The sequence below is a fragment of the Oxyura jamaicensis genome, chromosome Z (assembly GCF_011077185.1).
Source record: "Oxyura jamaicensis isolate SHBP4307 breed ruddy duck chromosome Z, BPBGC_Ojam_1.0, whole genome shotgun sequence".
Lineage (NCBI taxonomy): Eukaryota > Metazoa > Chordata > Aves > Anseriformes > Anatidae > Oxyura > Oxyura jamaicensis.
This window is the reverse complement of record NC_048926.1, coordinates 42,956,549-42,968,975: the sequence shown is the minus strand read 5'-3', so window position 1 is coordinate 42,968,975 and position 12,427 is coordinate 42,956,549. Positions and strand designations below refer to the sequence as shown.

Genomic DNA, 12,427 nt, shown 5'->3' with positions numbered 1-12,427 from the left:
CACGGCCCGCCCGGTGCTGCTCGGTTCATTTAGTTCCAACCACGGCCCTCTTTTCAGGTTCTGTCAGGCTTGTAAAGCATGCCTCCGTGTCTGTTGGATACCCCTTTGCTCACAAACCTCTGCCTTAATCCTTAATTCACCTCTAACCTGTGCCGCGGTCTGCTCCGCTGCCCTATTTCCTTTCAGGTTTCACGGATTCACGTTTCTTAAATGCCCCAAACCTCCCTGGCCGCGGACAGGTTTTGCCACGGGGCGCAGCGCTGGTGGAAGCTGCTCCACCTGGCGGCTCCGTGGGGGCACCGTGTGAGGGAGACGTGTGCCTGCTCCACTGTGAGGAAAAGCGAGGCACAAAAACACCACACCACACCACACCCTGATGCTGCTTCTGGACGCCTGCTTAGAAATGTCACCGGGAGGATTCACTATGTATGTCTGTGTCTTCAAAGGTTGCCTCTTGCAGCGCCGTCTCTGAAGGCAGACAGTCACCACCTTCCTATCTGGCTGGGTTTCAGCTTCTTATCTTCAAGCACCACGAAATATCCTAGGTGGAGAAATTGCTGCCTGCAGCTAGTGCTGCCACGAGGAGTGCAGCATAGCCCTAGGTAGGAATAACAGATACCATGTGTGTGAGAAAGAGTTGTGTGGAGGCCTCTCGGTGGAAACTGACACAGTCTAAATGGAGTGTGGATGACGAGAACACATGACTGGAGCAATTATTTTTATTTCCTCTCTCTCTCTATTTTTATTTTTTTCCCAAGCATTGCAGTAGGAGTGTGTCCCAGGTACAGATGGGGAGGGAGCAACACCTGTGTGGAGTCCTGGCACGGGGCGGCTCAGGCCTGCAGCTGACACTCCGGACTGGTGGCCTGTGTGTGCACAGGGAGTTAGACACCAGAGACACTGCATTTATTCGTCTTGCACAGACCATCCATGCCATACATAAATGGCAGAGTTGCTTTGCTAGTGCACAGTTGGCACTAGTGGGACAAAGTCCCCAGCAGGGACTTTGGCAGGGAGTTTGGCAGGTTGGTCTAAGCTGGCATTTCTGGGATGTCTGGAAACTCCAGTCCAAAGAAAGTAGGTAGACAGATAGATATAGATAGACAGATAGATAGATGGATAGACAGACAGACAGACAGTCAGCTTTCAGGTAGCAAAAGTGGTTATGATCAACTGAGCTTGGACATCCCATACCCCAACAGAGGGAAAGGCTAGCAGGTGGCCGGAGTAGATGGCCTGACACAAGGCATTGGAAAGGGTGGAAGCACTCAGGAAAAGACTGAGACACGGGTTGGACACCAAGGATGATTATATCATATTGAATATTCCGATGAGTAAGCTGCAAATGTCTTACAGGTCACAGTTTCCGATGTTAAATGCTACATAGACAGTTTGCTCTTTATGTTGCAGGTATTTAATTGTTCCATAACTGGAAATAGTGCTAATTCTAAATAAATTGCTGTAACGTTTCTCATACAGCCATGATTATTTGGCATGTATCTCAAGTTTCTGTGTGAGAAATTGTGTTCTGAAATACAAAAAGAGATCTTAAATGAACATGTTTAACGATATAATTAATTAATAATCTAGGCAGTTAGATTTAATTCTTCCCATCCAAAATTCACCTAATGCTATCATAATGTTTTACTGCTATCATAGGTATAGGTAGACAGAAGACTGCTTTTATTTATCTTTAATAAACAAAGGCTGTTTAATGGGCATTGCCACAACAAAAGACATTTATTGAAATATTTTTGAGGGTTGAGTTTATGGGAAAATATCTCCACATTTTAATTACATACATTCATACATTGAATTTCTACTTTTTTTTTTTTTTTTTTTTCCTGTTAAGAAAAGGTTCTCTAGGTGGTTGCAAAATGAATAGGTTCATGACACTGAAAAAAAACAACAAACAACAGAACAAACTATATTCACATAAGAGATCATATAATGGTGCTGATTCTTAACAAAATATGTTACATGTGTTTCTTCTTTACTAGACTTTTAAGTCAATTCCACTTCTGAAGAAGTAAAATTGTTAAACTTAGAATCATAGACTCATAGAATATCCCAAGCTGGAAGGAACCCACAAGGATCATCGAGCCCAACTCCCGGCACCACACAGGTCAACCCAAAAATTCAGACCATGTGACTAAGCGCACAGTCCAAACGCTTCTTGTATCAGTTAAGCAGATTATATCACTGGCTTCACAAATAGAAGCCTTCCTCCCAAAAGAAGATTCCATCAATCCTACTTTCTGAAGCTAAAATAGGTAATGTGACTTTTTGTGAATCTAGCCTCAGAAAAATTCTGAGAAAGTGCTTTAAGTATCCCAGTCTGCATGATTTTTTTTTCCTTTGCAGAGCACTTCAGAAATTTTCTGAATGGATGCCATTTTTTCACGTTATATGTCTCTGACCATTTAATTGAAGCTTCACATACCTCTGATGACTTTTTTAACGAAGACCAGAACCTTCCAAGTTATTAGGCTATCACCCAAGCAGCCAGTCCTCAAATTACTGGCAGACCACAATGATTCCTTTAAGGTGTCCAGTGACTGAATGCAAATTATGCTTTAATAGCAGCATGATTGTGCTAAAGTAATTGAATTTTCCTGGCATCTTTTCAATTTCTTGGTTGATTAGTTGTGAGGTAGTGGGAAATGTTTCATTCAAATGAGAATGCTTTATCCAAATGAACAAACTTGAAAATACTTGTGGTCATATTTGCCCTGGAAACATTATCACTATTGCTATTCCCACTCCCAGAATTAAAATCTTAATTGCTCTGTCATAACAATATTTGAGATTTTGTTAACATCACAAGCAACTGACTACTGCACCTACAGTGCACACTCAACTGGTTTTGTAACCAAATTATCACAATTTTACCTGGTAAAATCAAGAAAGTTTACTTGACTACTGCAAAACAGAAAACATTTGTTTTCTATTTAACAGCTTTTTATCATAAATAATGTATAATTTTACATCTTACAGAGAAGCTCCATGTGAAGCTGGAGTGAGGTCACCTGGCAGATATTTTTTGTATCAGTATATTTGCATAAAGCCTTCCATGGAGTTCTCTTTTACCTAAACCTGGGATAAATGACCACGAGAATGCATTCAGAGGGCTGCGTGAGCAGCCGTGCACTGTGCAGATACAGCAGGGAGGGTAAAAGGAGATGGAGAAATCAAATCAAATTGTACAGATACAGGATCCTATAGGCAATGCGAGGTTACAAGAAGGCAATTATACTCAGACTTCCTTCTGGTATGGTTAATTTGATTTGTGCAAATATAATTCATGTTAATAGTCAACTGGACAGCTGACTGGATAAAACTCAGGCAAAAGGTTGTCTTAACAAAATCATGTCGTGTATGCTTCAGTGTCTATTTAAGATGTGTTTAATTAAGTTGTAGGTCCACTAAGATAGTGGGATTCTTTTGATTTGAGAGAATGGGGATTTCCCTTCCAGTCTATTCTAGTTGCAGACAATAAGTATTTTTTCAGTTTTTCTGTCTTATTAGTAACACAGAGGAGCTTCATTTTAGTCTTTGCTGTTTACTGACATATGCATATCTTAGGAAATTTATTCTGATGCTGTTGGCATGGGTGCCTTCTCTCTACTATTAAAAATTCTTGTTATCTACAATGTTGGCAGAATACATAACTTGATTCTGAATCTTTGATGTAGCTATACAGATAAGCTGCATGGTTTCATGAATTCCAAGGTACATTCACATAACCAAAACAGGAGACAATGGAATGTAAATATCTTCCAATGTTTTATTTACAATATTTAGTAACAGGTGAAATTATGACATAATGTTGAAGAATAAACAGTCAGGAATTTTAAAAAGACAAAAACTCAAGAATGCCTATCAGAAAACTCATCACATGCTTCTAGCTCCTGAAGACTTTTCCAGATAATGTATTTTACAATACTCACTTTTAAAATTACATATATTGTCTATTTTATGGCATTTTGGAATATTATCAGACATTTTCTAAATCTCTCTGCTTTGACTAATTGTTCAATACGGATGGTGTGGAAGTTAAAAATCATCTACTTAAATTAATTGCTTAATTTTAGAGAACTGTCATGTAAAATATAAGTTAGAGAATTCTAGCTTTTCTGGCAGTATGCTTTTTTACTCTATGTTTTTTTTTTCTCTTTTTTTTTTTTTTTTTTTTTTTTTTTTTCTTTTCCTCCCTATCAGGCATGCTCATCCTGTTGCTAACTCCTAATTGAAACATATCTCAAGGAAATGGAGAACTACTATAAAAGTGCACAGGCTTCGGCCTCTTAACACTTGTCAGGAACACCTAGAGTCGTGGATATCTATTTCTTATAAAAGTGAGCTCAGATACGTTGGGTAATCTCAACTTCCTGAATATTAAAGAGGAAAAAGATTGATTTCCAAGCAGCTAATGTTCAAAATTGCTTTTATGGGTTTAAAATAAATCCTGTATATATATCGACTGTAAACACAACCTAAAGAGTGTTAATATGATATGTTCACTGTAAGAAGTGTTAGTGAAAGAGCTTATTTAGTCCTCACTATGAAGTAAACCAGCTTCAAACTTTGTATGTATAAATCAAAACTATACAAACAATTTTCAATTCATTCTATGTAATGCAAAGTAAGTCAAAAATTGTCTAAAGTTCTTTCCTTTTGCTCATGTACTAAATATCCACGTGGGAGGTTGAACAGCACTTGGTACGAAGTGGCTCTCCGTGCCCAACAGGATTTACTGACACTGAGAACAAAGAATCAGTCTGATGAATCTGCCATGTTTTCAGCAATATGAGATCAACAAATTAAACCAAAGCTGTTGCAGGTGTTAAAGATCACAGAGTATCTGTACATGCTACCTTATTCCATTTTTTCATACTGAAGTGCAGTGCCATAGGGTGTGTTGTGCATGAAATAATAAATCTGAGTGGTAAATAGCTTCTCATATATTTCTGGGTTGCAAAACCAAAAACACAGGTAAAAGGGAATTGGAGTGACTTCACCGTGTAGCTTCTAAGTCACATAAGTGTGTTCTCAACTTGCCTGTGAAGCTGAAGGAACAACAATGTTACTTGATCTAGTGACAGGTAAAAGAATGCAATACTTTATAACCTGTTACAATGTGTACCTGCCTGTGCATGTCGGAATTCAATGATTTCTATATAGAGAAGCCTAAGAAAACATCGTTTTGCTGTTTAATGCACATGATTCTAAACACAGAAGCTATTGCTAATTGCTTTTTATTTTTCCAGCAACAACACAGGAAATGCTGTACTGTGTTTACACAGCTCACTTTTAAGAAAGCTGCTGTAAACACGCGGTGGAAGACTAGTTGTCTTTTTACTTGATAGTTCCATAGGCTTTGAAAACATCTTAATATTATGGGCTGTGAACACGAAGTAAATTTTACAATGTCATCCCTTGCCAAACTTAATTGAATACAGGAAGTCAAAGTCTATTTTCCCGCATAAAAATTTCTCCACATGACCTGTCCAAAATCAGTGCATTAACATACGGGTTCCTGGGAAGTGCTCAACAATCAAAATCTGTCTGAAAGCTTGAGGTTATAAAATAACACGCTATTTATCTGCCATGTTGAGAGTGTGGAAAAAATGGGAAAATTACACTTTTTTCAGTCCACAGTAACAACCACAGCTGCAATAGTGGAATTCAAAAGTGACTGTGAAAGCCAAGGCATTATATCTGACTCTTTTGTGCTCCTCTGGAGCACAGTTAGGAAAATAACTGCATCTTTCTGCTTGGGTGTGGAAGGCTGCACAGAATGCTCGTGGTGAGCGCACAGCTACTGCTAGCAGGCCAGACACGTGTGATCTTGAGCAATCTCAGTGTTATTGCAAAGGCAGACTGGAGATAAAGACTGCAGCCTTATGGGAAGAATTTATTTTCTTTAGTCTCTTAAAAAATAAACTGAGCACAGCTGAAGAGGACATCAGCAGAGCTCTATAGGTTTTATTCCAGTCTAAATGAGATTATAACCACCTTCTCCCAGATCACTTTGAAAGCTTCTCACTTCCACTGGAACTACAGCTTCTGCAACAGATTTATTATTTTAACTTCTCATCTTGTACTTGTCCTCTTACTCTTAGAGTGTAAAAGTTGTGTGCTGCATATTTCAGGATGGCTTTACAATAGCAACAGAGTAGACTGATGTGGAACCATTAATTTTGAAAGCACTCAAGGCATTATGAAAATGTAGCCACCTGCTGGCTTTTGAAGGTGGAAAGGCAAAAATAAAAACCTTAAAATGTTTCTCCTAAAAGTGAGTCTAAACGACAATTATTGAGCAGTTAGCAGTAAGTGCTTTGAAGTGTGCTCTCTTATTGTGTCTGATGTCTTTTTGCATTTGGTTTGTCCACATCTCTTTCCTGAATAGTCAAGCCTTCATTCTGCGATCATTTACAAGCATACTTCACTCTTACGCCACAGAGCGTAACTCTCACAAGTTTAGCAACAAAGGTAACTAAATATAAATCCCATCCTTATTAGCTTTTGCATAATTAAAGACTCAAATCAATTAGAAGCAATAGTTCTTAAAGTAATTTGGAAAGGAATTAGTGACAAAAATCAGAAGCTATAAAGGCAGCTGTATCAGAAACTAAATATGGTTGCATATGATTATTTAAAAACCAAGGTGCTACTTGCTTTAATAACAGATTCCAGTTAGATGTTGGCAAGATTAGCAAACTTGAAATACCTGTTGCAAATGGCATGCATTCTTCCTGTACTCCTTAATTTGTTCTCAGAATGTACAAGGAACCTGATTTATATGCAAAGGAGAAGCTTTATTTTCTGGACTTTGATGTGATTTAAACCTGATTACCTATCCAGGGCCCAAATTTGGGGATCATTCCAGCTTGGAAAAGTGCTTTATGCACATTTGAAGTTAGACAACTATCAGTGAAGACAAGGTATGTAAAATTCAAATTGCATGACAGAAGTATTAGAAATGAGAATAACACAAAAGAAGAAAAGGAACACTAAAATGGCCCAAAATAAGCTAAGTACTTTCAGCTATTTGAAAATTCTTGTGCAGCAGCCATGGAGGCAGAACATTATTGCAAGCCAGTGCTGCCCAGCAGCAGTCATACTGTACCCTGTAACAAGACCAGTAGAAAAGAGAATACCAGTTAGGTGTCTGGTGGGTGTTACTTGTGTGGTGTGGGTTACAGTGTGCTCAGTAAGCAAGGCTTGGGGGGTGGTGAGAGCTCTTCAAAGCCTGTCTCTGAGGAGGTTAGCTTGCGTTGCTGTAGTTTTTACTTATTTTATAACTTTTGTTAGTGTTACAGTAATGATCAACTTTTGGTGTTGTTTTTATCCTCCTAACAACACTAGAGTTCAGTCACTGAAAACAGTTGACTTTTATTTTGAACCAGAGCCTTATGACACTATCATTTAGATAAGTACTTTTAACAGGAGGAACAATTCCTGCTGAAGCAGGGCAATATGCCTTTTCTTCATTTGCCAACAGTGTCTGCAGACATACCTCTACAGTAATTTTTTTGATGGGCAAATGCTATATGACGTGCATTGCCATATTCTTCATCTCTTTACAGAAACAGACAGGAACGCAGAGCTTTGATTTTCAGCTTGGTCCAGAGATGCAGAGTAGATTTATTTGGATTATTAATCACAGGTAGAATTATTATTATTATTTTTCCTAAATTTTTAGTGTTTTGTTGTTTTTTTTTTTCTATGGGATACGACGCTAATTCATCATACACCAGTGAGATACATGGATGCGGTAGCTACCTTTGTGTTCAGCAAGAGATAATCAGGTTTCTTTAGATAATTAATTAACTACAGGCACCTGAAGCCACCAGTTTTGTTACATGTAAAATGTGTTAGTCTTCCACTGGTGTGAGGGGCAAGGTCTCTCTGGGGCTCTTAAAAAGCATGGAAATTTGCTGCATTGCTTGTCTGAAAGCAGCCGTAAAGAGCCAATAGTGAGAGCAGTATTTGGGAACAGAGCCCTCAGAGAAGTGAGAAGGGCAGTACAGGAAACCGTAAGAGAGTGCACTGACTGATGTAGTTTTCCTGACAATTATATTACAAAAAGAGGACTATATGTTCCCTGAAAAGGGAGTGTACCAAAAAAATGTTTCTGTCCCCATTGGTAGGGATGTCTTTGTAAGCCTTAGGACCCAGTGAACTGTGATAATTGTCTGAGTGACTTTGTACACTCTGAGCCAAAGGCTCTGAGCTGACATTTACCCTCATGGTCGCTGGCTTGAGCGGATTAAAATCAGTGGAAAGTTTGTTCCAGTAAGCAACTTTCAAACACGATGTTTCTGATATGGTTTAACTCAGATAAATGCTGATAGATACTTGTGCTTGCAGGTGACATCTGCAGGAAGTTTACTCAGAAGTTTGCACAGTAAATTCAGTCCATCTCTCTCTGCGGGAATGGAGTTCTGAAATGCTTTTTTCAGCATTTCCTGAATCTCTGCAGAGATTGCTAAGCTTCAGCAGGGGAAGAAAGTGCATTCTTCTGACTCGCCCCCTTTGAGCCATGTGTGTGACTGTAGGTGAGGAGTGCCATGAAGGCAGTGGTACATCCCTGCTGGTTACTTTCTGCTGGTGTAGTTGTGGCCGATTATTTCACTAATAGCTCTGCAGTTTTAGTGGATTTGTGAGATCATGCTTGAATCAAAATAAATGTTGCCTTTGTAATACAAACATGAGAATCCTGGGTACATTGGTGCTTCTGTCAAATAATGTGATCATTTTTTCAGATCTCATTCATACAATTAACTTGCAATGTTTTTGGAATATGATAGGAAGCAGAAACCCTACATGAGTTAAAGTTTTGGCCCTCATTGCAATCAGTAGGACTTTGGCTACGTAAATAATGTAAATATTTGTTATTTGTAAATTATGTTTCTTTAAATACTCTTAGGGTTGGTTAGTACAGTAATAAGCATTATAGAAATATGCATTAATATTTTATATATAGTTTCCAAGGTACTGGTGTTGTATTCAGATGTAAGAGTCCTTCTATTTCCATATAAAAAAGCTGTGTTTTCTTCACAGTTGTTTTTTGCAATAAGGTGATTTTTTTCCTTCTCTCCAAATGCTTACTTAAGATTGAAACAAGAGTCTCCAGCAAATGTGGGATCTCTTTGTATAAAAACATTTGAAGAGCTTCTTTGTAATCATCTTTGAGTGATGCCCAGTATACCCACCTCTATTCTATTAGCTCATTGCTAATTTAGGTTTGGTTCCTGCATATGTATTACACATATATAGCATGTCTCAAAGGCAATTCCACAGAGGAAAACAAAGTAATATGCACAAGTGTTTGGAAACTTGGAGCCTTACTATGGACAAGGAGTTTTTCTCATGAACTGGGTCCTTCAGAAATGATCCAAACCTTCTGCACAATTGGATGTCTGGACAACGCAGAAAGCTAGATTTCCTGTGAACCTTTGATTCTGAGAGCAAAAGATCTCTAGCTACAGCTAACTTTAAAGGGCTGCCTAAAATATTGGCTCATGGCTAGCTGGTTCTCATCTAACCTGTACCAATTTATTTTAATGAAGTTGCTGCTTTTTGCTTGTGGCACTGTGATCTGTAAGACATGTAGCCCTGTCTACTTGCTGTATGGCCTGGTTGCAAGAACCTTGTGAGAGGCCCAGGCCTGAAGCGATGGGTAGGTGTGAGCCTAGGGGAAGGAGGTAAGGGTGTCACACAGGTGCCCCTGCAAGGGGACTGAATTGTGTGTCTGCTCTACCTGTGCTACAGCCCAAGATCTGACCCAAGGCAGGAGTGCTTAAAGCTGTGGCAATTGCATTTATGGGTTAATCTTTGAATATTTGGAAATATGTGTGTGTGCATATTTGTTAAAATTATAAACGTTAACTGAAAGAGCTGAAGTTGCTGTGATGATCAGTTGCTGAAGGAGAAGCCCTTGACTTCTGTATTCTGTAATCTGAATCCACGCAGAACCATGCAGAAATCAAAGTACTGCTCAAACTCATTAGTGCTGCCTGCTGCCCTTGAGCCTAACTTCTTAGCTGGCAGCAATTCCTAAGCAAATAGGAAGCATAGGCTTACTTATCCAGAAGCATTCGTCCCTAAGCAAAATTAATTCAGAGACCAGTTAGATGTACAAAGAATGAAAATGCAGCTATTATATTGATTGGTGGCAGCCCTGGGACTGGTGAATCTCAGACACATTTCAAGCAGACACCTAACTACCAGCCCCTCTTCCTGCAGCCACGTGTGCATGGCACTGTGCCCCCACATCACATTGCTCCAGCAATGGATCAGCATAGGAGCAGGATATTTTGTTCTACACTTCTCCATCCCCTCAGCATTTAGTGGTACCTGAATTCATTTCTATACCTACCTTCATGTTTTCTAATGCTAGCCATGTTATTTAATGTCAGTTCCTGGAGTACTTGACTTTTGGGGTGATCTTTCCATACACTACCTCCATAAGGACTGTCTAGCTTCTGAGATGTGGTAGAAAAGGGTGTGCTCAGTCAAGCCTGGCACTTGAAATATATTTGTGGGCTTTTCTGTGTAATTTGAAATTGTATGAATCATTTAAGATTTTGGGGAAAAAAGGCCCATAATGCTTTTTGAAGTGGGATGAGATTGCTGTCCTGATCTGATGCAAAATCCAGCTGATGGGTTGACATCCTGCAGTAATAATGGGGTAGAGTGTTTGTTTGCATTGCTTTTTTTTTTTTTTTTTTTTCCTCTGTTTGTTTCATTTACTTGGTGATGTGCTAGACAACTGCTGTATTCTGTGCTAGTAGTGACTACTTTTCTGTGGTAACTGAGACAGCAAAATCTGTTACTTGTCTCACAGGGCTCCCAAGCACCTCAAGTCCACATGGTACAGCAGATCACAAAAGCAAATAAAGTGTCAAAAAGACACAAGTGGTCTGTCTTCAAACCAGCTGCTGAGCTCTGTTCCTTGCAGCTGTGCTGCTGTCAGTACAGGCTAGTTGCTGACCATGTAAGAGCCAGCGTGGAGAGGTGTATTTTGCACTGCAGTCATCACTGTGTTTGTAACACCAAGAATCCTTGGGAAGCTTGGTCCTCTCCACGTAGTTCTGAGAGTAGAGCGAAAAACCCTCTGACAATGGTAAACTTTGACCTGATGCCTAAAACCTGAGTTCATCATTGGCTCAGCTCCCTCCTTGTTTCTTTCATGGATGGAGAAAGGCACGCTGGGGAGACAGGAGGGAAAGGTAACATATCTGGCATAGAAAGAACAGATTCCTTCTCCATTGTAGGTAGGAAAATCTGTTGCCTCAAAGTCAGTCCACATGTGTGGGCAAATATCACACATCTACTGAGCTCCCATGCTGCAGGACGGTAGGACAAGAAGTGTAATGTAATGACCATCTTCTTGAATTTGTGGCTGTTGAAGATCATAACCTGTTTCGGGTACTTACTGGTTGGCTTCACTGTACACTACACAATTGGAAGCTTTTATCTTTTACGAGAAGCATGTATGTACAGTTCTTCTTTTATGTTCCACATTTAAGGGTTTTGCATATGTATTAGCAGGCGGTAATGAGCCCTAGGTACTTCTCATTTGCTTGTGGCTGTCTGTATTTCCTGCTGCTACCAGTCCAGCAGAAAGCCAAAGGACAAGTTTACCTGAGTAGCGGTGCTTAGGCTTTTTTTCAGCAGATTTTCCAAAGATTGTTACATTCACGCAGAACTATTTACGGAATATGGAAGCTTATAGGTCAACAAGGATAGCGAGGCAAAATGAGTGGAGCACCCCTTGTGTGCAGCCATCAGCACTCGTTGTGGGATTTCAGTCACACCCCATGTCACACTGTCTGCTTTTCGTTTCACACTGAGAAAGGATGCACCCCTTTTTCAACATGGAGCTGATCCCCCGTTCTAAGACTTGTCAGCTTTGGTGCTTGGTTCCTGCACAACCTACAGGGTTTGGAAATACGCACACATCCTTTTATGATGGCCAACACAATTAGTGAAGCCACCAGGTGATGTGTTTTCTTTCCCACTTGCACAACAAATGGGATGAGACAGTTCCTCCCTAATGGACCAGTCTTTTTCCCCGAGGAGACAAGTTTCCAAGACTCGCGCTGTTAAGCGAACTTGCATTACGCTCCCCATCTCCTGAGAGCACACCCACCTCGCTTGGCCATCCCTGATTTATCCCCCCTCCCCAGGCACACACACACTTCCCTGGGACACCCGGAGCCCCACGGGGTGGGCAGGCTGCGCGGGGGGACGAGCACCTGAACATCTGGGGGGGACCCTTCCGGGGGGGTCCCCAGCCCTCGGGGGGCACTGCGGCGAGGAAGGGGGTTGGGGCATCGCTTTTTCCCCCAACCAGCCGGCACCGACGGGACCGGGGGGACGGGCAGGGGGGGTGCAGAGGGGAGCGGACCCCCCT

The 12,427-nt window shown here is 40.5% G+C and overlaps 1 protein-coding gene across 1 annotated transcript in view; it reads left to right on the top strand.

Moving 5' to 3' along the window:
- The first annotated feature begins 11,202 nt into the window (after window positions 1-11,202).
- The window catches only part of FRMD3 (FERM domain containing 3), a 149,615-nt gene continuing 148,390 nt past the window's right edge, over window positions 11,203-12,427 (top strand). The window contains exon 1 of the mRNA XM_035309396.1: window positions 11,203-11,240. Within this exon, the coding sequence (XP_035165287.1) occupies window positions 11,205-11,240 (36 nt within the window). The 5' untranslated portion in view covers window positions 11,203-11,204. The remainder of the gene's footprint in view (window positions 11,241-12,427) is intronic.